This window comes from Gadus macrocephalus, chromosome 18 (genome assembly GCF_031168955.1).
Source record: "Gadus macrocephalus chromosome 18, ASM3116895v1".
Taxonomy (NCBI): domain Eukaryota; kingdom Metazoa; phylum Chordata; class Actinopteri; order Gadiformes; family Gadidae; genus Gadus; species Gadus macrocephalus.
The window spans coordinates 2,079,847-2,104,354 of NC_082399.1; the positions used below are offsets into that span (position 1 = coordinate 2,079,847).

Genomic DNA, 24,508 nt, shown 5'->3' on the forward strand with positions numbered 1-24,508 from the left:
TGGCATAAAAACTTCAAATCTGAGCGAAAGAGGTGTTTAACTTTCTTTCCCTGCATATTTTTTTCGACCAATCACGTCGCTGGAGGAGGGCTTCTGTACGCATGCAATGGCGAACGGCGAACCCAAAACTCAGCCCCGCACTACTAAAGTACTCCCGGCGGGAAAACAAGCTAAAACATCCTGTCTGCAGACACCGACGGTTCAGATGTACACCGTGTAGACCGGCCGCTGAAGAAATACACTTATTAAAATCCCTTTGAAATCCCCCTTAAAACTCCACCCACTCAGGGGAAGGAGCTTCTCTCTCCGATAGAATACCTCCGTCAAGAGACGCCGGAGCAAGGCTTCCCCCCGCCCCATTCTGCGCTGGCGTACACCCCTGGATCCCAGATAATCCCTGGAGGGTATGGCTCCAGCTGAATGTGGCCGTCCCCTGGTGTATGTATATGTGTAGTATGATGGGGCTATCATCAGGGCGGCGGGGTGACGGAAGGTGCTGATTCGGCTGGTGATGATAACCGGGGATGATAAGGGGCTGCATCGCTCTTCATCTCCAGCCCTGTAACCACACATAGAGTCCCCCCCCCTCCCCCCTTCCTCCCTCCCTCCACCCTCCCTCCCTCCGCTCCTCCACCTCCTTATAGCCTCCCCTCCCTGCCCACGCCTCCCCTCCCCTTCCCTCCCCTTCCCTCCCCTCTCCTCCCGGCCCTCCCCTCTCACCCTCCCTCCCTGCCCCTCCTCAGTCCTTCCTCCCTCCTCCCCCTTCCCCTCCCCAGTCCTCCCTCCCCTCCCTCCCCTCTCTCCCTCCTTCCCCTCTCCTCCCTCCTCCCCCTTCCCCTCCCCTCTCTCCCTCCCTCCCTCCCTCCCCTCTCTCCCTCCCTCCCCTCTCCTCCCTCCTCCCCCTTCCCCTCCCCAGTCCTCCCTCCTCCCCCTTCCCCTCCCCAGCCCTCCCTCCCCTCTCTCCCTCCCTCCCTCCCCTCTCTCCCTCCCTCCCCTCCCTCCCTCCCCTCTCGTCCCTCCTCCCCCTTCCCCTCCCCAGTCCTCCCTCCCCTCTCTCCCTCCCTCCTCCCTCCTCCACCTTCCCCTCCCCAGCCCTCCCTCCCCTCCCTCCCTCCCTCCCCTCCCTCCCTCCCCTCTCTCCCTCCCTCCCCTCTCCTCCCTCTTCCCCCTTCCCCTCCCCAGCCCTCCCTCCCCTCCCTCCCTCCCCTCTCTCCCTCCCTCCCCTCTCCTCCCTCTTCCCCCTTCCCCTCCCCAGCCCTCCCTCCCCTCTCTCCCTCCCTCCCTCCCTCCCTCCCTCCCCTCCCTTCCCCTCGCTCGCTTGTAAGCAGCAATGAAAGTCAAGCAGCACTAAGCCATTGAAGTCCACGGCTGAGAGAATTTTAAAGTGCCAGAAGAATGGATGGGCGTTATGCGTGACATAATGAATAATAAATCACGGTGCTGTTGGTGGTGTGTGTGTGTGTGTGTACGGGTGTGTGTGTGTGTGTGTGTAATGTCTTTGTGTGTGTTCTCTACATGTGTGCGCATTTATATGCATGCGTGTGTGTGCGTGTGTGTGTGAGTGTAATTGTGTGTGTATGTGTGTGTGTGTGTTGGTACAAGGGAGGCTGATGAAGTGGACCTTGGAGGAACAGCAGAACATCAAACTCCAGCTGTGTTTGCTGTCAGAAACTTCTCTGGGCCCCCCAACCAACCCCCCCCCCCCCATAGCCACTCAAACCCGGCCACCCTGCCTGTACAGAGAACGCACCCCCGCGATAGCAGCCAGGACGCAGCATCCATCGCCCCAAAATTGTTAACAGCTGTTGCGCCACGGAAGCAATCACGCATTTGTTATTCGGGGTTAGGGCAAAGCGTCGTCGACGTTGGGCAAGACTCCACGAGGCCGAGGAAACAAAGAAGCCCGCCAGACAGACGGAGCTGTAGTGAGATGAATGTTCGTGAGTCCGGCCCCACGCTGAACTGAGCGTAGCGACGTAGCGCCCCGAAACCTCCAGTCAGGATTAAAACGGATACAATCAAGCTAAAGGGCACAAAGGGATTGCACTGCGTTATCTACAATCTGCCTGAAATATCAAGGATAATTGTATAATTTAGCAAATGATAACATAACAATAAGCGGTGTGTGTGTGTGTGTGTGCGCGCGATTGCCTGCTTCCGTGCGTGTGTGGGACTTTTGATGCGTGTGTGCGACTGTGCGTGAATGTTTGTGCGTGTGTTTGTGAGTGTGTTAAATCGCCCGTCATGTTTTTATGCTACTTCTGCTTCATTCCTGTAGGACTGTTCTGTTGAAGCATCGCTTTTGCATCTCTGATGCTTCAAAACCTCTTCAACTCTTTTGATTCCACTCCATGTTTTGGGCAAGGGTTCGGTTTGTTTCCAGTTGTTCGCTCTGTTCCGGGACAATCCTGTTGTCGTGTCGAGTGTGTCTGATGCTGGAGACTCATCCATGAAGAGACTTTTAACAATTATTTTAATTTATTTTTAGCCTTCTGCTGCTCACGCCCTCTTCACCACATGTTAAATTCATAAAAGTTCAAACCGGGACAATTAGGCAAAAAAAACAAAGCGTTCCTTTGTTTTTCTTTAGTCACTCAATCATAAACCCGACAGGGGAGAAGAGCCCTCGACAGAAATACCCCAACGCATGCGGCGTGACAATTTAGCAGACTGTTACCGATGAACTGGGTTGTGCGCTGTCATATTTCCAAAATGCAAAATTTCCGAAAGTAACGCGACATCGACTATTCCAACTTTATATCCTTTATTTACTCGGCTGTGTGACCACGGCGATATCAACGTCAAACCTTTGTTGGAACACTTGTCGGCATGTGAACATCAGCGTGCATCACAACCCCGCATCAAATCAGTCCCTGCGCACTTGGGCGTACAGGTGTCTCCTTCTGGGCTCCCTCTGATCTTCTCCGTCCACGACGTACAGGTGAAAAGCATTCAGGACGCCATCCGGGACAAGATGACGAGGTTCAACTTCATGGGGGAGGATGTGAACCTGGTCGCCTCTACGGGCATCTTCATCACCATGAACCCGGGCTACGCCGGGAGGACGGAGCTGCCCGAGAACCTGAAGGCTCTGTTCAGGTAACCGTCGGGAACCACCTTCAGAACCCACCTGGGGGGGCCTTTAGAACCCACCTGATCTGCCAGGAGATGTCACCCAGGAACTGTTTCGAGGCACCCGCTAACTCCAAAAATATAAATGCATAATAATTAAAATGCTCACTTTGTATTTCCGATTCCTATAGCTACTCTGCACACTAATATACTTCTTCCACACTATAACTTTGTTTTGTAGCAACTCCAATGTGATATAAAAGTGCTTAATGAGGGGGAAACTGATGTTAATGGGGAAGAAACGTTTCCACTATCTCGACGAGTCGTTTTTTTACAATGTGTTCTAGTGTGATTTAAGTATAATTCTAGCCTACATCTCGGTTTCATTACCCATGATATTAATGCTGTCCTCAATGATCAAAATGGCCGTCAGGCCCATGCATCCCATAAGCCCTTCACACACCCCTGTGCACTCCCCTGATGCCCTGTTTGGGCCAAAGGATGCGTCTATAAATCCTATCCCAGTCCCCACACCCAACAACGAATGCAACCAAACCCACAAACACATGACCCGATGCCTCCCCTGTGAGGTGTCCCACCTTCCCTGTTTTTTATGTATCTGCAAAAACGTCAGTGTCAGCATCGGCCCTGAACACGGCCTCGTATCGATCCTGGCGTGTACCTGCTCCCCGCGGCCCCCGGGTTCCTTAACGGGCCTCCCTTCGCCCCTGCAGGCCCTGTGCCATGGTGGTGCCAGACTTCGAGCTCATCTGTGAGATCATGCTGGTGGCCGAGGGCTTCCTGGAGGCCCGGGTTCTGGCCCGGAAGTTCATCACCCTCTACACCCTCTGCAAGGAGCTGCTGTCCAAACAGGTACTGTAGACCCGCACACCTAGAGCTGCTCTCTGAGTAGGTACTATAGACCCGCACACCTAGAGCTGCTCTCTATGTAGGTACTATAGACCTGGACACCTAGAGCTGCTCTCTATGTAGGTACTATAGACCTGGACACCTAGAGCTGCTCTCTATGTAGGTACTATAGACCCGCACACCTAGAGCTGCTCTCTATGTAGGTACTATAGACCTGGACACCTAGAGCTGCTCTCTATGTAGGTACTATAGACCTGGACACCTAGAGCTGCTCTCTGAGTAGGTACTATAGACCCGCACACCTAGAGCTGCTCTCTGAGTAGGTACTATAGACCTGGACACCTAGAGCTGCTCTCTGAGTAGGTACTATAGACCTGGACACCTAGAGCTGCTCTCTGAGTAGGTACTATAGACCTGGACACCTAGAGCTGCTCTCTATGTAGGTACTATAGACCTGGACACCTAGAGCTGCTCTCTATGTAGGTACTATAGACCCGCACACCTAGAGCTGCTCTCTATGTAGGTACTATAGACCTGGACACCTAGAGCTGCTCTCTATGTAGGTACTATAGACTAGGACACCTAGAGCTGCTCTCTATGTAGGTACTATAGACCTGGACACCTAGAGCTGCTCTCTATGTAGGTACTATAGACCTGGACACCTAGAGCTGCTCTCTATGTAGGTACTATAGACCTGGACACCTAGAGCTGCTCTCTATATAGGTACTGTAGACCTGGACACCTAGAGCTGCTCCAGGAGCAGGTAGAGTACAGGACCCCGGCCCTGCGGCAGAATTGGCTCCATTCTGGGAGGGAGACTTCTTATTTTATGGTAGCGCTGCATTGCAACCGCAAGCAGAATGATGCCCTTGGGTTTGAAATTAACCCCGATCCACCTCCTTCACACATGCATGCACTGGACATGTTCTCAGACCCACGCAGCAACGGGATATATATTCATCACACATGCACGCAGAAGCGCGCACACACACACACACACACACACACACACACACACACACACACACACACACACACACACACACACACACACACACACACACACATATATAATATATATATATATATATATACATATATATATATATATAAAACACGCAAGCACAGTCGCACACACACAAGGACAGAACTGAAGCCACACTTTAACACACACTGCAGCTAAACACACACATAAGGACAGGCATTCATATACACTGAAACATGCATACCAGCACGCATAACCACGCACACATTTGACATTTTAATTCTAAAGCTGCTTTTGATGAGATTCCAACCGCCCAGCATACAAGCCATGAGGGACGTTCACTAACGCGCTCGACAATGGGTTACATGCGCGGGAAATGTCAACTGCGGAGTGTTTGGACACTTTTGTCACAGCTCACTGTCCTCCCAATGTCAGAACAATAAATGCTGCGGATGCTAGCCACAGATTTTAAATATTTATAATGCCTTAATATCGCTCTGAATGCGGACTAATATGAGCAACGGAATTGCCCAACTCTGACTGTGGGGTTTTGAGATGTTGCAATTAGAGATGACTACATTGCGATTACAATGCCTGTTTAAGTGCCATGGCAAAGTACTATTATCTACGTTTCCTCTAAAGCACAGATTCTCTCTTCAGTGAGAAAGTTCCCTTTTTTTCCCTACTTCTGTGCCGTTGTTGGCCGTTGTCTCCTTTTCAAGTGTATTTCGACGTTAGCAATTTAGCGGTAATGAAATCAGATGATAATTAACCAACTGCTGCTGTACTGTGTATTCTCGCGGGTCGTGGCTGCGAATCAATGCGAGCCAATGAGTCGGGGAAAGCACTCTGCTCAGTAGAACAAGTGGTTTCCACAGTACTGCGTTTCTCAGCTTTTCGGGCACTTCCCAGGCTAAGTATGAAATAGTAAATGATTGTTATTCTTAATACCATCATCGGCGATGGGGGTTTTCTTTCTTTTGCCCGCTCGGGTCATCGGTTCAATGATCGCAAACAAAGTTTTGCCCGGAGTCGGGCTCATAACTAGGCAGGTTTTCCTCTGCCTTTGGTTGGGAGCAGAGAGGGGGAATTGTCATGCACTGGGAGTCATCCCCTGGAAGTCATTCAAACAGGGCTTCCTGGAAGACCTGGCCGTTTGTCTGCTTCCTCTCTGCCTCCTTTTGAGTTCAACAAAGCTGATGAAAGAAATGTGAAGAAGAAAGAGGTGGTTGGAATATTATTGAGACGCTCCACACAATAGATAGTGTATATTATATTACATAAATATAATTGACATGCTCCACATGTATATATTATTAATTATAATGGATATGCTTCATACACATATAGCATTTCATATATTATATAAATTGAATTGATTATTTATTTATTACACATGATCTTATAGGCTTTGTCTTATAGGCTTCCCACAAATACACAATAGATTTATCACTGAAATCACATATTCATACACAACATTTTATAAATAGTGTAAATAAACTCCACCCAAATGTATGATGCATCAGATAATGTCATCGATCTAGTCCACCCAGACTAATTAGGGGTGTGAGCTGGGTCCAGAACCAGGGAGACGGGTTTGCTGCTCCCTGCTGACGATGCGGGCTCTGCAGACAGCCGACTGAAATTTCAATTTTTTCCTCCCAACAAACCACCTCGCCGATCTGGTCCCACCAATCAGAGGGCCGGGCCCCAGACGGAGGCCGGCCGGGCCCCAGACGGAGGCCGGCCGGGCCCCAGACGGAGGCCGGCGGGGCAGCTGACCGCTCCTGTCAGCTGCTGCGTTGGCCGTGGAGCGGCAGGACTCGGCAGCGAGTAGAGAGAGGGAGGATAAGAAGATGCTCAGGGTTGTTTATAGATCACATGGCGGGGCCAAGCGGTAACGCGTCTGTCGGGGGGGGGGGGCCCCCCGGCGGCGAGCGCTCAGACCTGAACCGGTCTCGGCCGGTCGGCTGAGTCATGGCGGGAGATGTCAAACGCAGGGCGTACCCTTTCATGGGTTTCTGAGGCACAGCCTCGGGTTGGGGATTCTGTTTGTTATTTTCTATAAATAATTCATAAAAGTTAAATAAGAATGCTTAACAAAATCGGATATAAATATATTTATAATATTCTTTTTTTAATTATTATGATGTTTTGTATTCTTGTCTTTTTTCTGTTCTGCGACTTGCTCATTAATGCTCACTTCCTTGAAACATCCTGGGGACATTTTCTGTTCATTCTGTCTGAGAGATTGCACGGGTGGGGGGTGGGGGGGGGGCTGCTATTTGACACATCAGCAAGTGCCTCCTGCTTATAGACACTCTGAACACCTTGGAAGAACGTACAGTCCCCCGGCCCGTCCGCACACCCCCGCAGCCGACCCAGTAGATGCGGGATGCCGACGCTGCGTGGTGTTGTGTTGGCCGGGCCGCTGCTACCCACAGCTAGACATTAGGATAGCCCACCAGGGAGACGGTAATTGAGTTTGGGAGCATCTTGGTTTGCGTACTCTGATGAATGAATGTTGGACCACGGAGGATGCCGTTCAGGGACTGTGATAAATCTCTTGACTTTTTCATTGACCGTGAGCCAGTTTTATTAAGCAAATTTAAATCGTAGTTCCTCAAGAGAATAAGTTGTTTTTCAATTGACCAGACGTCGCCCCCCTTTGGAAAACGTATTTAAGAACAACAACACAATTCCTCTGTGCGAGTTGAATGCCAAGCGCAGGATTGCCCTTTTAAATCGACGAATCGCATAGGCATATGCTTCTGAATATTGAATAGTTAAAACATTTGATAGCTTCGGTATATCTGAATGCTCTGATTAATTGCATACGTTCCCTTCGGGGTGTGTTCCTTATTGCGCTGTTGACTCAGGGGAAGAGGAACAATATGTTTCATGTGAAAACATCTTACCGTCATTATGTCGACAGGTTTTCCCAGGGCAGCGGAAGTGAAATCCACACAGTGTTTATTCAGTGTGTGTGTGTGTGTGTGTGTGTGTGTGTGTGTGTGTGTGTGTGTGTGTGTGTGTGTGTGTGTGTGTGTGTGTGTGTGTGTGTGTGTGTGTGTGTGTGTGTGTGTGTGTGTGTGTGTGTGTGTGTGTGCGCATTTTTTCAATGTGTGTGATTGCACTTGTGATTACACTGTGTGTGTGTGTGTGTTTTTGTGTGAGAGATTTGTGCGGGTGTTTGTGTGTACATTTGTTTGATCAACGTGTGCGTTTGTTCAATGTGTGTGTGTGATCGGTGCCCCCCCCCCCCCCCCCTCCAGGACCACTACGACTGGGGCCTGCGAGCCATCAAGTCGGTCCTGGTGGTGGCGGGCGCGCTGAAGCGAGGCGACCCGGGCCGGCCGGAGGACCAGGTGCTGATGAGGGCGCTGCGGGACTTCAACATCCCCAAGATCGTGACCGACGACATGCCCGTGTTCATGGGGCTGATCGGAGACCTGTTCCCCGCCCTGGACGTCCCGCGCAAGAGGGACATGGACTTTGAGAAGAGCGTCAGAGACTCCGTGCTGGACCTCAAACTGCAGGCCGAGGACAACTTTGTCCTCAAGGTGAGCGCCGCGTTCGAAAAACAACGACGCCGGTTGGTGTGTTTTGTGTGTTTTTTTTACTTTGTGTGTCCGTGTCGTGTGAGTTGGACCACGGGCACAATGCATTGTTCCCTTATTTGTCGTCGTTATATGAGGACACACCTTCGTTTTGGTAGAGTAAGCAGCGCACAAGTTTAGTAAATTCAAGATATTTTTCTTATTTAAACTTTTCTTCAAGTTTGCTGCTATTTCCACCTCAAAGCTGCCGTGTCAGTTAGACAGCTAGGAAACAGCCCCCCACTGTCTATTTTCTTAACAAGTGTTGCAATACATCCACAGCCACATCTTCTAAGAATCTTTTATAATTTCAAGGTTGAGGAATAGTTAAATGGTGAGTTTTATTACTTTGTTGTGAGATGATGGTGGAGTCTCATGATGTGTTATTCTCCTGAAACCAATAAACCACATAGAGAGACATTAAGGATGAACTAAAAAGTAAAACTGGAATGCCCTGGTGGCATCCTATCCTTGTCTCTCGTTCTATCAATCTCTCTCTTATTCTGTCTCCCTGTCTGTCTATTGCTGTCTATCTCTTTCTCTATCTCCCACTTCATTTCTTTCTATCCACTATCGCTCTCTCTTGCTTTCACATTCTCTCATTAGCTCTCCCTCTCTCTCTCTCTCTCTCTCTCTTTCCCCCCCCCCCATGGGTCAGTGTGATGTGTTGAGCTCCTCATTGTGATTGCTGCCCGGTAGTCGGCTCTCTCTGCCCGGTGAGGGTTGATTGCCGGGGAGGGAGGCCCCGATGCTACAGTGACGCCTCTCGCCGCTCCCCTCCTGTACCGGGCTTCATCATTAACAGTTAGGCCCAGATTAGAGTCCCCGCAATCTCCCAGACGGATGTGGGCTCCCTCCGAAAGCTATTTACCTCCGTATCGGCACAGAGTTTCACGGGGAAATAGACATTACTGTCACGCAGGTTGGCGCGACCGGGATGAATGGATCAAATACCGCCGAAGTACCCCGCGGTAATGCAGCGGACGCCACGTAGGTGCCGGACCTGCCGGCCCCCCATTCGTAGTCATTACATACACGCACGCACGCACGCACGCACGCACGCACGCACGCACGCACACGCACACACGCAGTTTGTATACACGCTGTACACGCGTGTTGAGAGGAGACATTATGTGTCGCTGACGGATGAACGCGGCACCGCAGGGAAATATGTGCAATCTGCCCGGGGGTCAAGCAGACTGCGGCACCCCATAATAACTCCATCAGCTGGCACTTAACCCCCTCCCCCCCCGCGCCTGACACAGAGAGCGGGACACTCGTAGAAAACAAACAACCAGACAAAAGGCGGTGTGGAAACACCCCCCCCCCGGATCACCTCCGTCACCTCCGTCGCCCCCATCACCCCCGTCACCCCCGTCACAGAGCCCGGACCTTTAGCGCTTTTGTTTGGACCACCCTTTTAGAAATGTGGATTTTTAATGCAACAAAAGAGAGCCGCGGGATGAGATGAAGAGAGAGAGAGCATACATTCTCTGACACTGGCAGGCTCATTAACACACACACACACACACACACACACACACACACACACACACACACACACACACACACACACACACACACACACACACACACACACACACACACACACACACACACACACACACACACACACACAGAGAGATCCACATGAAAGCCGTAAGGTAATTAGTCGACGGTCTTCCAGGAGGGAGGGGGCTGGCTTCTAAATCAATGGATCGGGAGTACGTGCCACGGGGGGCTGGTCGATGGCATCGATCGAGAGCTCCATCTCTGAGAGGGAGAGGGGGAGGGAGAGAGACGGAGTGGAAGGAAAGACACAGAGAGAAAGAGAAAGGGAGGGATAGACGGCAATAGAGAGGCGGCGAGAGAGAGAGACAGTTGTTGAACATTACTGTTGGATAAAGACAGCCGAACTCCATTTCATGATCCCCAAAGCTGGCATTCTTGAGCACACACACACACACACACACACACACACACACACACACACACACACACACACACACACACACACACACACACACACACACACACACACACACACACACACACACTGTGTGTTTATGCAAACTGTGTGAACTGCTGCCGTCTATGCGTGGCTGGTTGCGGTGCTGCATTGCAGTGAGCCAGACCTTACCCCTGCCTCCTATACACCGGGTCGGCCCCACAGGAGCGCATACAAATCACCAGCATTATGCAGCACAGAGCAAGTGGCAGGCAGGACCGTCTGTTTGGGTTAGAGGAGAAGAAGATGGAAGAGGCTAGCATGTTATTCCTCTCGCCGTCTTTGGTGGTTTGTGGTAAAGACTAGCGTGTAGTTCCTCTATTGGCCATCAGGTGGTTTACGGTAGAGCCTAGCATGTAGTTCCTCTAACGGCCATCAGGTGGTTTACGGTAAAGCCTAGCATATAGTTCCTCTAACGGCCATCAGGTGGTTTACGGTAAAGCCTAGCATGTAGTTCCTCTAACGGCCATCAGGTGGTTTACGGTAGAGCCTAGCATGTAGTTCCTCTAACGGCTTTTAGGTGGTTTGGGGTAAAGCCTAGCATGTAGTTCCTCTAACGGCCATCAGGTGGTTTACGGTAGAGCCTAGCATGTAGTTCCTCTAACGGCTTTTAGGTGGTTTGGGGTAAAGCCTAGCATACAGTCCCTCTAAAGGCATAAAGGTGGTTTATGGCAAAAGACTAGCATGTAGTTCCTCTAAAGGCCTTTAGGTGGTTTGCGGTATATAAATGCAGAAAAACATGCCATTATTCAACGGGAACCAATGTGATTTAATTGTCTTAATACAAAGCCAATACTTTTAGTCTTCGTTCAATTTTTGTATTGTGTGTTTTGCAAGGTCCTGGTTGACAATAATATTTTATCTAAAAGTTATGAAGGTCTGAATATTAATGAGTCTTGGGCATAGACTTGAGGCTTCATTTAAGTCCCGTTCTCAGTGTTGTGCACTGTGCCAATATGGATTGCTTCTGTTGGTTGCTGGCTGCTAAAATCATAACAATTCATAAGTGCAGAGAGGTTATCAGTTTGGGAATGGAGCAGGGATCTTTACCTGTGAGTCTACATGGTTTCAAAAAACCTTACAAGGAGGGTTACTAAATTACCCATTAAGTAACATTAGGTAATGCAGTAATAAGCATGAACTAACGGTTGATAAACAGATAAATCTTGCTCTAGTAATCATTTACTTTGCCTTTCTCTGGCGACATGTGGCTGAGGAGGAGGAGGGTGTTGGCTGGTAACCGGTAGGTTGCTAGTTGGATCCCCGGCTCCTCCTAGCTGAGCTCAACCCCTGTGTGTCTCCGTGTCCAGGTGGTGCAGCTGGAGGAGCTGCTGGCGGTGCGGCACTCTGTGTTCGTCATCGGGAACGCCGGCACGGGGAAGAGCCAGGTGATGAGGTCACTGCAGAGGACCTATCAGAACATGAAGAGGCGCCCGGTGTGGGCGGACCTCAACCCCAAGGCCGTGACCAATGACGAGCTGTTCGGCATCATCAACCCCGCCACCCGAGAGTGGAAGGACGGTAAGATGGACGATATTCAAAATAATTATAATCGTAAAAACGTTAACATCTTTCAACATCAAGTGAAAGAGTAAACCTTACTTTGGAACCACGGAACCCGAATAACGCCTCCTCCTTTCTCTGCCGTTGAGGTCTCACACACCTGATTGTCATGATTGACAGGCATGATAGAAACCCCTAACCAATCAGGGAAGAGATACCCTGATTGCTCAGAAATGTAGCCGGGTACCGGCGCTATCAACATGTAACAAATATTCTCATGGAGCGTTTCACGAACGAATAGCTGGCTTCGGCATTTCTTCCAAATAATCGCTCTTAAATCGTACCTCTATCACTCTCCTACTAGAGAAAGTCTCTCTTGTTACCTCCAGGCCTGTTCTCCAACATCATGCGCGAGCTGGCTAACCTCAGCCACACCGGGCCCAAGTGGATCGTTCTGGACGGGGACATTGACCCCATGTGGATAGAATCCCTCAACACAGTCATGGACGACAACAAGGTTTGGTCATGAGACACTGAGAGCAGAGCTAGTGTTGTCCTGTCGCTCTTGGGTCAAGCTGTTACCTGGCTTACATTCAGTCAGATTAAGACATATGAAACAATAAGGGCTGTCGATTGATTACATATTTTTTTTGATCCATGAAGTGATACGCTAATTATTGAATCAAATTAATCGCAATTCATGCAACAATTTTTCTGCTACAAATAAAAAAGGTTTAAATTTGCAAACTACTATAAGGTTGCTTATAAGTCAATATATTGTTTTAATCACGGTTTTATGTTACACATGTGTTTGAGTATGAATAAATAGGGATTGACTCCATCTGTCTGAGGTAGACTGAATCCTGCCGTTGTCCTGCCTCTCTACAGCTTCTCCCTGGCTCACATTTAGTCAGACTTCACTTTAGTTCAACTTTCCAGGTCGGCAGCGTCCAATAGCGCTGCGTCGTTCTGCAGCCCTCCCTGCCATACATTATTAAAGCCCTCATTCCAGTCCGCATCCCGGGTTCACCAACCAGAACCTCGTTGTTTGCGAGGCAATTAAGCCAAGATATTCTCTGCCCTTATCAAAGCGGCAATATGCATAGACCCAATCAGGCGCTGGTATAGCATCGCGCTGGTTTGTTCTGGTTTGGTGAACGTGGGCAGCGCCGTAGTGTGTGTGTGTGTGTCTGTGTCTGTGTGTGTGTGTGTGTGTGTGTGGATACCACCCAGTGTTCTGAACTGCAGGCTTCCTACCGTCCTTGTTCGGTGGGTTTCTCCCTAAAAAAAAACCTGGTCGTTTCGGGACGGACCCGGGGTTAGGGTTAGGTCAAAAAACATTATGAGAACATTTCCTTTTTGGGTCGTGCTACAAATATGAACCGGAGCTCTCCCCCAGGTGTTGACCCTGGCCAGTAACGAGCGCATCCCGCTGAACCCCACCATGAGGCTGGTGTTTGAGATCAGCCATCTGCGCACGGCCACGCCCGCCACCGTGTCCAGAGCAGGTACCACACATACACACACGTGTGCGCACACTTCTGCACACACACACACACGCACGTATGCTCTCACGCATACACATAAATACACACACGCATACAAATACACATGAATACACACACAGACACACACCACACGCATATTTAAAATGTGAATATGAATCCATCACGCGCGCGCACTCTCTCTCTCACTCACTCACTCACTCACTCACTCACTCACTCACTCACTCACTCACTCACTCACTCACTCACTCACTCACTCACTCACTCACTCACTCACTCACTCACTCACTCACTCACTCACTCACTCACTCACTCACTCACTCACTCACTCATAAACAGTATAACATGGATATGTATCAGCACACATATAAAGACGTGCATGCACGCACAAAAACACACAGGCACACACACACACACACGTCAATGCAACCGGGACTGAACCCAGAGTGACTCTTCCATCCCCTTAGGCATCCTCTATATAAACCCAGCCGACCTGGGCTGGAACCCACCGGTGTCCAGCTGGATTGACAGGAGGGAGGTCCAATCAGAGAAGGCCAACCTGACCATTCTATTCGACAAGTACTTGCCAAGCTGCCTGGAAACCATCAGAACAAGGTGAAGGCGCACCATACTATCCCTTAAATACGTCCTCATTTTATGTGTCATTATTCAATGTATGCATATATGCACATACTATGAGCATAAGAAGAAATGGGAGGTGAACAAGTAATTGAGAAAAGTTTATTATTCGCTTTTTTGCAATTTTTGAACGCGGAAAATCAAGATTGATTTTCATGGAAATCTTTGGTGACTCCTCGAGATGGGTATTTGACAAGCAATTAAATTAGTTAAGGCAACCGTTTTGTCAATGTTGACAACGCACAATTTGAAGTTTCAACAGTGTCTTGTGTTTCTGAGTGTTTAATTTCTTTAATGCCTGTGAAGCACTTTGCTACTTGTCTGTTTAGTGTGTTATCTAAATAAACTTCACTGACTGACTGACTGACTGACTGACTGACTGACTGACTCACTGACTTCCTCATTAAAGATGATGTTTGGTCTAGTCCTGGCTCCCCCCTCTCTAAGCGTGATGTTTGGTCTAGTCCTGGTCCTGGTCCTGGCTCCTCCCTCACTAAGCGTGATGTTTGGTCTAGCCCTGGTCCTGGCTCCTCCCTCACTAAACGTGATGTTTGGTCTAGTCCTGGTCCTGGCTCCTCCCTCACTAAACGTGATGTTTGGTCTAGTCCTGGTCCTGGTCGTGGCTCCTCCCTCACTAAACGTGATGTTTGGTCTAGTCCTGGTCCTGGTCGTGGCTCCTCCCTCACTAAACGTGATGTTTGGTCTAGTCCTGGTCCTGGCTCCTCCCTCTCTAAGCGTGATGCTTGGTCTAGTCCTGGTCCTGGCTCCTCCCTCACTAAGCGTGATGTTTGGTCTAGCCCTGGTCCTGGCTCCTCCCTCTCTAAGCGTTGTGTCTGGGACGTTTTGGGTCCAGGTTCAAGCAGATCATCCCTGTGCCGGAGCAGAGCCTGGTGCAGACGCTGTGCCACCTGCTGGAGTGTCTGCTGACCCCGGAGAACACGCCAGCCGACTGCGCTAAGGAGCTCCACGAGCTCTACTTTGTCTTCGCCACCGTCTGGGCCTTCGGGGGCGCCATGTTCCAGGACCAGGTACGCTAGGCCTTCGTCTCCATTAGCTGTACTCGTATGTGATGTTTGTATACCTTCTCCATCCACCTGAGGAGGAAAGGCTTTAAGTAGAGATGGGTAGGGTGTATTACGTGAGGTGGACTGTTACCGTTGGACTCGAATAACAAAGGCACATCACATCTTTTAAAGTAAAACCATAGCCTGTTCACGTTGGGACTCTCTGTTCCTTTGATCCCCTTTTATTAGGCTGCACATGTACCAACATAATTAATGTTTTAGCATGAGAATGGTATTTCAGTACCATTTTAATTAGTTTCATTAAAATGGTACATTCTCATGCTAAAAACATAAAATTGTCTTGGGTTGAGGGTTTCTGTCTAGGACATACACCGGTTAGGGTCTCTAATAACTCGAAAAGAAGAGCGGGTCAGTCTATATATCTTTGAATTCTTGGATCAAATGGGATCTCAGAAGGGATTTCCCAGGTCCGTTAGGCTTCAGGTACGTGGTAAAGATCCCAGGAAGACCTCTACGCCACAGCTTCATCCACAAGATATTAGCTAGCTCTAATATCCTGGACAGGAAGTGGTGGCTGGGCGGGCGGGATTTAAATCAACGTTTCCTCTAAAGGCGTGGCTGGAAATTAGCCTGTTGTTGGTGTGGTTGCTAAGCTACTTGCTAAGCTAGAATTCCTTCTGCTATCAAAAAAAGGAGGGAGCTCCACTTTATTTTCCCATCAGAGCTGCATTTAAATGCTAAGTGGTTTTATTGACTGCAGCGCCAGGGGTTGGGTTAGTGGGTAGAGGAGACCTGACAACAAGGTGGGTGTGTATGTGAACTCGTGTTTGTCTACAAGTGTGTGTGTGATTGTGCGGGTGTGTTTGTGTGTGTGCGTGGATGTGTTTGTGCGTATTTGTTTGTGTGTGTGTGTGTGTGTACATGTGCCTGTGTGTGTGTGTGAGTGTGTCTATATGTACCCGTGTGAGTGTGTGGGTTACCTCTGTCTGCCTAAATGAATTGGGCGTCATATCTATTTTGTGCTTTCAGGTGTCACATCTTCCTTATGTAATTTACCTGTCTGCCAGGTTGCATTCAGCACAACTGGAAAAATTACCCACACACACCTTCCCCCGTCAGTATATGAGGCAAAAGAGTGGAGGAGAGGAGAGAGGAGTCATTATGTAATATTGACACGTAACCCTACAGACCTACCCTTTTTCCCATTTCAAACCGTGTGTGTGTGTGTGTGTGTGTGTGTGTGTGTGTGTGTGTGTGTGTGTGTGTGTGTGTGTGTGTGTGTGTGTGTGTGTGTGTGTGTGTGTGTGTGTGTGTGTGTGTGTGTGTGTGTGTGTGTGTGTGTGTGTCAGTTGGTAGACTACCGGGTGGAGTTCAGCAAATGGTGGGTGACTGAATTCAAAACGGTCAAGTTCCCGTCCCAGGGGACCGTCTTTGACTACTACATCGACCCTGAGACCAAGAAATTTGAGCCCTGGTCCAAAATTGTGCCCAAATTCGAAATGGACACGGATCTGCCACTTCAGGTATTTGTATTTCTAAAGAAGTCTCTCTCTCTGTCTCTGTCTCTGTCTCTCTCTCTCTGCTTCTCTCTGTGTCTCTGTCTCTCTCTGTGTCTCTGTCTCTCTCTCTCTGCTTCTCTCTGTGTCTCTGTCTCTCTCTGTGTCTCTGTCTCTCTTTGTGTCTCTCTCTCTCTTTGTCTCTCTGTCTCTCTCTTTGTCTCTCTGTCTCTCTCTGTGTCTCTGTCTCTCTCTGTGTCTCTGTCTCTCTCTGTCTCTGTCTCTCTCTGTGTCTCTGTCTCTGTGTCTCTGTCTCTTCTTCTCTCTGTGTCTCTGTCTCTCTGTCTCTGTCTGTCTCTCTCTGTGTCTCTGTCTCTGTCTCTCTGTCTCTGTCTGTCTCTCTCTGTGTCTCTGTCTCTGCTTCTCTCTGTGGCTCTGTCTCTTCTTCTCTCTGTGTCGCTGTCTCTGTGTCTCTGTCTGTCTCTCTCTGTGTCTCTGTCTCTGCTTCTCTCTGTGTCTCTGTCTCTGTCTCTCTCTGTGTCTCTGCTTCTCTCTGTGTCTCTGTCTCTCTCTGTGTCTCTGTCTCTCTCTGTGTCTCTGGCTCTCTTTGTGTCTCTGTCTCTCTTTGTCTGTCTCTTGCTCTCTGTATCAATTTATATTTTGGGGGGGGTATTTGTTGGATGTCTGTCCATGTGTGTGCTTGTCTGGTGTGTGTGTGTGTGTGTGTACGTGTCTGTTGTGTGTGTGTGTGCTTGTCTGATGTCTGGTGTGTGTGTGTGCGCGTGCTGCAGGCCTGCCTGGTGCCCACCACGGAGACCATCAGGGTGCGGTACTTCATGGACCGCCTGCTGGAGCACCGCCGGCCCGTCATGCTGGTGGGCTCCGCCGGGACCGGCAAGTCGGTGCTGGTGGGCGACAAGCTGGGCTCGCTGGACCCCGAGAGATACGCCACCAAGAACGTCCCCTTCAACTACTACACCACCTCCGCCATGCTGCAGGGTAGGTGGAGCTCCTCCGCCCGTCCGTCGGCTGTGTCAGCGGTAGTTACAGCCATCGGTCGCTGGTTTCCCGGCCAGTGGATCAACGTTAAATCAATGTACTTTAATTCTTTAATTGATAAATGATATCATTAATCGTCTGGCGGTGCGTCTAATCGAAAGCCGATGTCTTCCGCGTCTGCTGGTCTTCATATCCGAGATCCGGCTGGGGTGAATTGTGTTCATGGACTCACTGCAGAACGGGTTAATTGACACCAAATCTACATCATTAATCTACATCAGAAATGTTGTTAGTTGGTGAGGAGCAGTTTTTTAGTGTCATTTCTTAGGAATGGTGTAGCCCTCCCTCAGCTATTAGTTAGAGAAATGCTCTTTGACCATATCTATTTTTAGTTGACTGCGTCTGCCTCTGTATAAGACAATTTCAGTCTAGACTTGTTTCTGACCAAACGGGGTATCCCTTCGCTGATTGCTTTGGGGTATCCATCCTGCTGCACCATTTCTCAATGTCTGAGAAATTTAGGGAGGAAGCGAGCAGAGAGGGAGGGAGATTATTTTAGTTGTTTAATTCCAAAGTCATGCTTTCCTCTGCTGAGTTCTCTCTTTATCTTTCCAGCTCTGGAATCTCACCAACCGCACCTTTTAGCATTTAATCTTTGTCATCGGATATGTTTCTCTGTTGATCCTGATCCCTCAATTAATTCCCAGTGCCAACATTAGCTCTGAAAAGGTTAAACACATTCTTGTTGCTTGCCGGAAAGCTTTTTATGCATTACAGTTTAAACTGTGTGTGTGCTCACCTTGTTAAAGGCTAGAGGCGCAACCCATCTTACATAGCGCTCCTTCAAAGCTCTCCCTTTGTTTGAACAGCTGGGAGTTTATTCTGTCGTTCCCTCCTTTCATGTCTGCAGCAGCCTCTGTTCTGCCTCTTCTTATCTCCTCCACCTTCCAAAGGAGGTTTTCGAGGGTCCAAATGAGGCATCGAAGCCTAACAGATTTTTGGGAAAATTGTTTTGAGATCCCATTGCATCAGATGTATTTTAAAGTTCAAGAAATACTGAGCTGAGTTTTTTGAGATGCATTCCGTCTTACCCGGTTAGGGTATTTTATGGACCCGGTAATTAAATGATGTGGTTCTGCAGTTCTACTGCTAATTCCATTTATCATGTCGGATACAACATATTGTAGAATAATCATAGGAGAACAAAATAAAAGAAAGGCCTAGAATAAGACCTAGCATGAATAGGCTATGGTTTTACCTTGAAATTTGCGATGTGCCTGTCTTGTATGACTTGAAACGCGACAGTCCATCACTCGTAATACACAAGGCCTTACCTCCGCGAATACCCTCGCTGGTCCTACTCAAGATCTGTACCCCTTAGCTCCCTCTCTTTTTGCGTTTTCTCCTCTTTCTCACTTTTTGTAACGCCATCCTAATGGTCGGCCACGTCATCACGCAAGTTTACGAAGCACTCCCTTCAGTTTCTCTCATGACCAGCACTGGTCACGGGTCTTCTCGGATACACTAGGGTCTTATACCCAATGATGAACAGACCCATGACCCGCAATGGAACCAAACTCGACCCAGACCCAGCTGACCATAATCCAGTGTGGACCAGAGGGCTCGGTCGTTTCTAGAACACGTTTGTGCAGACCCATGAAGAGCTCTGCTGTCCACCGTCCTCTCTTCCGTCTCCTCTCCTCCGTTCTTTCCTTCTCTTGATCAACTCTCACCCCCCCCCCCCCCCCCCCCCCCCCCCCCCCCCCCAGCCGTGCTGGAGAAGCCCCTAGAGAAGAAGGCGGGCCGTAACTACGGACCCCCGGGCAGCCGCAGACTGGTGTACTTCGTGGACGACATGAACATGCCGGAGGTGGACACCTATGGGACTGTCCAGCCGCACACGCTCATACGCCAGCACATGGACTACAACCACTGGTGAGTCCTAACCCCTACCACCACATGGACTACAACCACTGGTGAGCCCTAACCCCTACCACCACATGGACTACAACCACTGGTGAGTCCTAACCCCTACCACCACATGGACTACAACCACTGGTGAGTCCTAACCCCTACCACCACATGGACTACAACCACTGGTGAGTCCTAACCCCTACCACCACATGGACTACAACCACTGGTGAGCCCTAACCCCTACCACCACATGGACTACAACCACTGGTGAGTCCTAACCCCTACCACCACATGGACTACAACCACTGGTGTGCTGTAGTCCAGGGTGTTATTGTTAGCTACAGCTAACGGCTTCTTCAGCAAATCAGCTCGAAAACAAACAGCAAAACTTGGTACGAATATAAAGAAACTACATCAAACTATAGGCGCAGCCATCTTTCCTTGTCGAGTCGTGCGGTCAACCTCTCTGCACACGGTGGACTCTCAGAATCCCGGGATATTACGACCAAAAGGGGGCGTGCCTCGAGGAAATGCTGCAAGAAAGCTGGGGGATTTCCCACTTTCCCACCTCCAACTCTTGCGGGTGGTGTATGAGGCATCTCGAACACACCATAAGAACCTTGAATCCAGGGATGTGGGCTGCATTGGACAGGCAGCTTGAATGAGGGCGTGGTGTCACAACTCGAATCAAAGTCACCCTCGGATTAGAAACACACATTTCCCAGAAGAGCCGATACTGCTGCCATTGCTAATTAAATACAGTTCTTCGTGATGCATACATTTGCGTTTTATTCACAGTGCCATTCCGGCTTGATGTATTGCGCTGCTCTTAAGGACATCCAAAGAGCTCGATGCGTTTTGAAATGGGATGAGGAATAGATGGTCACAGCGGGGTCTTGTGCACGTTTGAAACCTGAATGGATGGTTCCGGAGACCCCTGGCCGCCCCCGACTCACCGCCTGGAGCCGGCTCCCTCCACCGTTTACAGTCGCACAGACGAGACGAGTCACCACTTAGATAAATGACTTTTAAGTCCTTGAAGCGTTTCTGCCGCCGCTGGGCCGGCCAGCGTCTCTCTGGAACGCCACCAATGTTTGTATCGCTGGAAGCGGCGGCGCTGCTGCACGTCGTCTTCGGCAAGCGACGCCCGGTCTTGGATGTGATGCAAGCGTAGATAAAGAGTTGGACGTCTCCTTGAGGGAGAGAGCCAAGAAGAGAGAGGGAAAGTTATAAAGTCATCTGGATGGGAGGCGACGGGCGTCTGGACCAGACGTTGTGCCTATCGCTCGCTCTCCTCTCCTCCCTCCCCCCCCTCCAGGAAGGAAGGAAGGAAGGAGTGGGCTCGCTGGTGCCCATACGGCAGATGGGGGAGAGCAGAATGGCGTGCCACTCGTGCTTTGCTTACAGTATGAGTTCTGGGTGGAAAACTCAACGTTTTGGCTGCTGCCCGTTTTTTTGAGCTCGTCGTTAGGAAGATGGACTTGATAACATTGTTGGACGTGTGGCGCTGTTTAGTTAGTAATTCAATAAGAGAGAGTGATTCCCGTTTTGACAAATGCTCCCGAATTTCCATTTTGGATGATGTCCCACTGCCTCTCATATTATTATGATCATATCAATTTTAAATATTAAAAAACACATATTTACAGCAGCTCTTCAAAATCTGGTGGTTTGAGGCCAGAAATCTTTTAAATTGATTTTAATCATTTGTTTGACTTACTTCTTTAGAGATCACATCATATTTGGACATTCGTGATTGGTTTTACCGGTTTAATTAGTATTTTATTAGTATTTACCAGGACACGGGGCCAAGTGGTTTGCCCACAATGCCTCCTGTACGCATCAGTACACGCCCACCACCCAACCAGACACTTTCCAGGATGAGTGCTGCAGTTTAAACCGGCCCACCACTACTTCCATCATGTCATTTCCTGCTCATGGTGCTCCCTATTGATCTGAAATGCTTTGGTGCGCTCCACAACTCCGGCCCCCCCCACACCCAGGCAAGAGTTTTCATTTATTTTCTCCCTTCTTTTTTTTTCTGCCCTGAATGTCAACCGACAGGAACTCCTCTGCCTCTATGATCTGGCCTCAGAAAAAAAAACAAAAAACTGAGGCTTTTTCGTGGCTAAGCTCCCAGACAGGGCGGCAAGGGCATTGTGGACACGGATGCGCCTCTCAGACGCAGGCGCTGAGTGATTTAGACAAGGTCGGCCCATTAGAGATTTGCTGGGAGCGCTCCAAGTATGAAATTGAGAAGGAGAAGGATGTTAGGGGGCCACGATATGCAAGAGCTGAGGCGTGCCCATCGACCGGGGCACGATGGGAACTATGGGCCCGTGTATGCCTGTGTGTAGAGGTTGTCGAATAATGATGTTGTCGTGTCTTTGTGTGTGTGTTTTTTGTGTGTGTGTGTGTGTGTTTGTGCTGTATAATCTTGTACTTATGTAAATTGAATCGTGTGTGTGTGTGTGTGTGTGTGTGTGTGTGTGTGTGTGTGTGTGTGTGTGTGTGTGTGTGTGTGTGTGTGTGTGTGTGTGTGTGTGTGTGTGTGTGTGTGTGTGTGTGTGTGTGTGTGTGTGTGTGTGTGTGTGCAGGTATGACCGGACCAAGATGCTTCTGAAGGAAGTCCACAATGTTCAGTACGTCTCCTGCATGAACCCGACGGCAGGGAGCTTCACCATCAACCCACGCCTGCAAGTCTGTACAGACACACACACACACACACACTCGGCCTCTCACTCACTCACTCACTCACTTACTCACTCACTCACAAAGACAACACGTATCACACACACACTCGGCCTCTCACTCACCCACTCACAAATACCATACGAACACACACACACACACACACACACACACACACACACACACACACACACACACACACACACACACACACACACACACACACACACACACACACACACACACACACACACACACACACGGCTTCTCTCTCAACCTCTCTCTTGCTCTCACACTTACACAGACAGCTAAAACTCCCATGGATTCCCATCAGAAGCCATGTACATGACCATTTCCCCTTCTTGACATTAATAATAATAAAAAGGTATCGCATTAGTGTCACGCTCCAGGACACCCAGAGCCATTTACATGGTGTGTGCGTGTGGGGAGGATTTGACACCTCATCCACCATGCTTGGATGACTACAATGAATCCGTCCTTCATGCGTCTGGGTGGACGTTTCTGTCTCATGTCGAGCGCTGCAGCAATCAGAAAGAACGTCAAGGCCATTTCTGTCAACTTCTGGTGCTCTCAAGCAATTTTTTATTTATTTTTTTTTTGCTCCAAAAACGAAAGAGTGTGTATCATGAGTTTCTCAACATCCCTGTCTCGCCCCAGTTTTGCAATCATTTACGTCCTATATGACTACTCTCTTCATAAATATTATTACATCTGTATTTATACCAAAAAAATGCTTCCCCTCTGAAAGTTTTTATGCAGTTTTTCTTCTTCTGCATCCATGTTATTTTTGCACCTCTGTTCATATACGCCTCTACGACTGAATAGTTACTTCACGAGCCATCACCGACGCGTTTACCCGTCTCTCCTCCCCCCTCCAGCGCCACTTCTCCGTGTTTGCGCTGTCCTTCCCGGGCGCCGACGCCCTCTCCACCATCTACACCTCCATCCTGACCCAGCGGCTGGGCGGTGCGGGCTTCGGCCCCGAGCTGCAGCGCAGCGCGCCCACCCTGGTGCAGCTGGCGCTGGGCCTCCACCAGCGCGTCTCCTCCTCCTTCCTGCCCACCGCCGTCAAGTTCCACTACGTCTTCAACCTGCGCGACCTCTCCAACATCTTCCAGGTGAGCAGGACGGACCGGCGGGCGGAGGCGTCTTCTCCTGCCGTGATGAACGTGCACTGCGGTACACCCGCAGTGCACGTTAAATATTGTGTCGGACATTTACGACGGACATTTACGTTCTCTGCTCTCGGGACAGAGCAGAGAACGAAGGATCCCTCCTTCCAGGGATGAGCGTCAGGGGGGCGCAAGGCCCCCCTGACGCTCATCCCTGGAAGGAGGGATCCTTCGTTCTCTGCTCTGTCCCGAGCTCTCTTCGGTGGTCTCTCTGTGGTCTTCAAGGGGCTTTCTCCTCGCTCTTGAAAGGGCCCAGTGTGCCAGTGGGGGACGTTGTCATAGCGGGGCCCTGGGAGACTGTAACTGGGATGAAGGGATACACGATTGAAGTGTACCTGTCTTCTTGGATGTCTGTGAACGGGCAGGTCCTTTTTAATCATGTTTTTAATCATTCGTATCAATGGCGTACTTGTAGCCGATGTCTTTCTGCAGCGGGATCAATACGGCGGGAACAGTCGGGGGTTCGTCGGGATCGCTCCGTCCCAGGCCCGCTCGTTGGCGCCGGGCCACACACGCGCATCGCTAATTCTAGCTCCTGCGTCTCGAAATTGATGCCGCGTCGTAAATGTCCGACACAATATTTAAACTCAAAACGGCCACTCGTTAAATTGTTTTTTCCGTTCATCAAATCCTCAAGAACACTCTGTCAGAAGGCGGCGTTGGCGCCAGCCGTGTGGCTGTTTAACCCTAATGTATGCAGTATGGGGCCCGGTATTGGGCATATATACATAGTGAAGCGACAGGGAAATGGATTGAAAGAGAGAGGGATTGACCCCGGCGTTCTCCGTATGAAAATGAACTGATATCATTGATTAAAATGCCGGGCGAGTCCATAATCGTCAGTCCATAAAGTATCTGGCTTCCCACCCGTCTCTTCCGCCTAGAAAAAGTTATTCTTGTGCCGTTTCCATCATTTTTGAGTTTTGCCCTTGGATGTGCTCTTGGGGCGAGGAAGAGTGTACCGTAGGTGTCTTATTATCATTATCACCGTCTCATTTTGTATATCATG

General features: G+C 49.6%; 1 protein-coding gene across 1 annotated transcript in view; it reads left to right on the top strand.

Moving 5' to 3' along the window:
• dnah9 (dynein, axonemal, heavy chain 9) overlaps positions 1-24,508 on the top strand; it is a 145,984-nt gene that overhangs the window by 40,928 nt on the left and 80,548 nt on the right. The window contains 13 exon segments of the mRNA XM_060037597.1: positions 2,942-3,099; positions 3,807-3,945; positions 8,203-8,490; positions 11,845-12,055; positions 12,427-12,554; positions 13,437-13,545; positions 14,010-14,157; positions 15,035-15,209; positions 16,556-16,729; positions 17,494-17,701; positions 19,471-19,636; positions 22,213-22,315; positions 23,206-23,445. Of these exon segments, the coding sequence (XP_059893580.1) occupies positions 2,942-3,099; positions 3,807-3,945; positions 8,203-8,490; positions 11,845-12,055; positions 12,427-12,554; positions 13,437-13,545; positions 14,010-14,157; positions 15,035-15,209; positions 16,556-16,729; positions 17,494-17,701; positions 19,471-19,636; positions 22,213-22,315; positions 23,206-23,445 (2,247 nt within the window).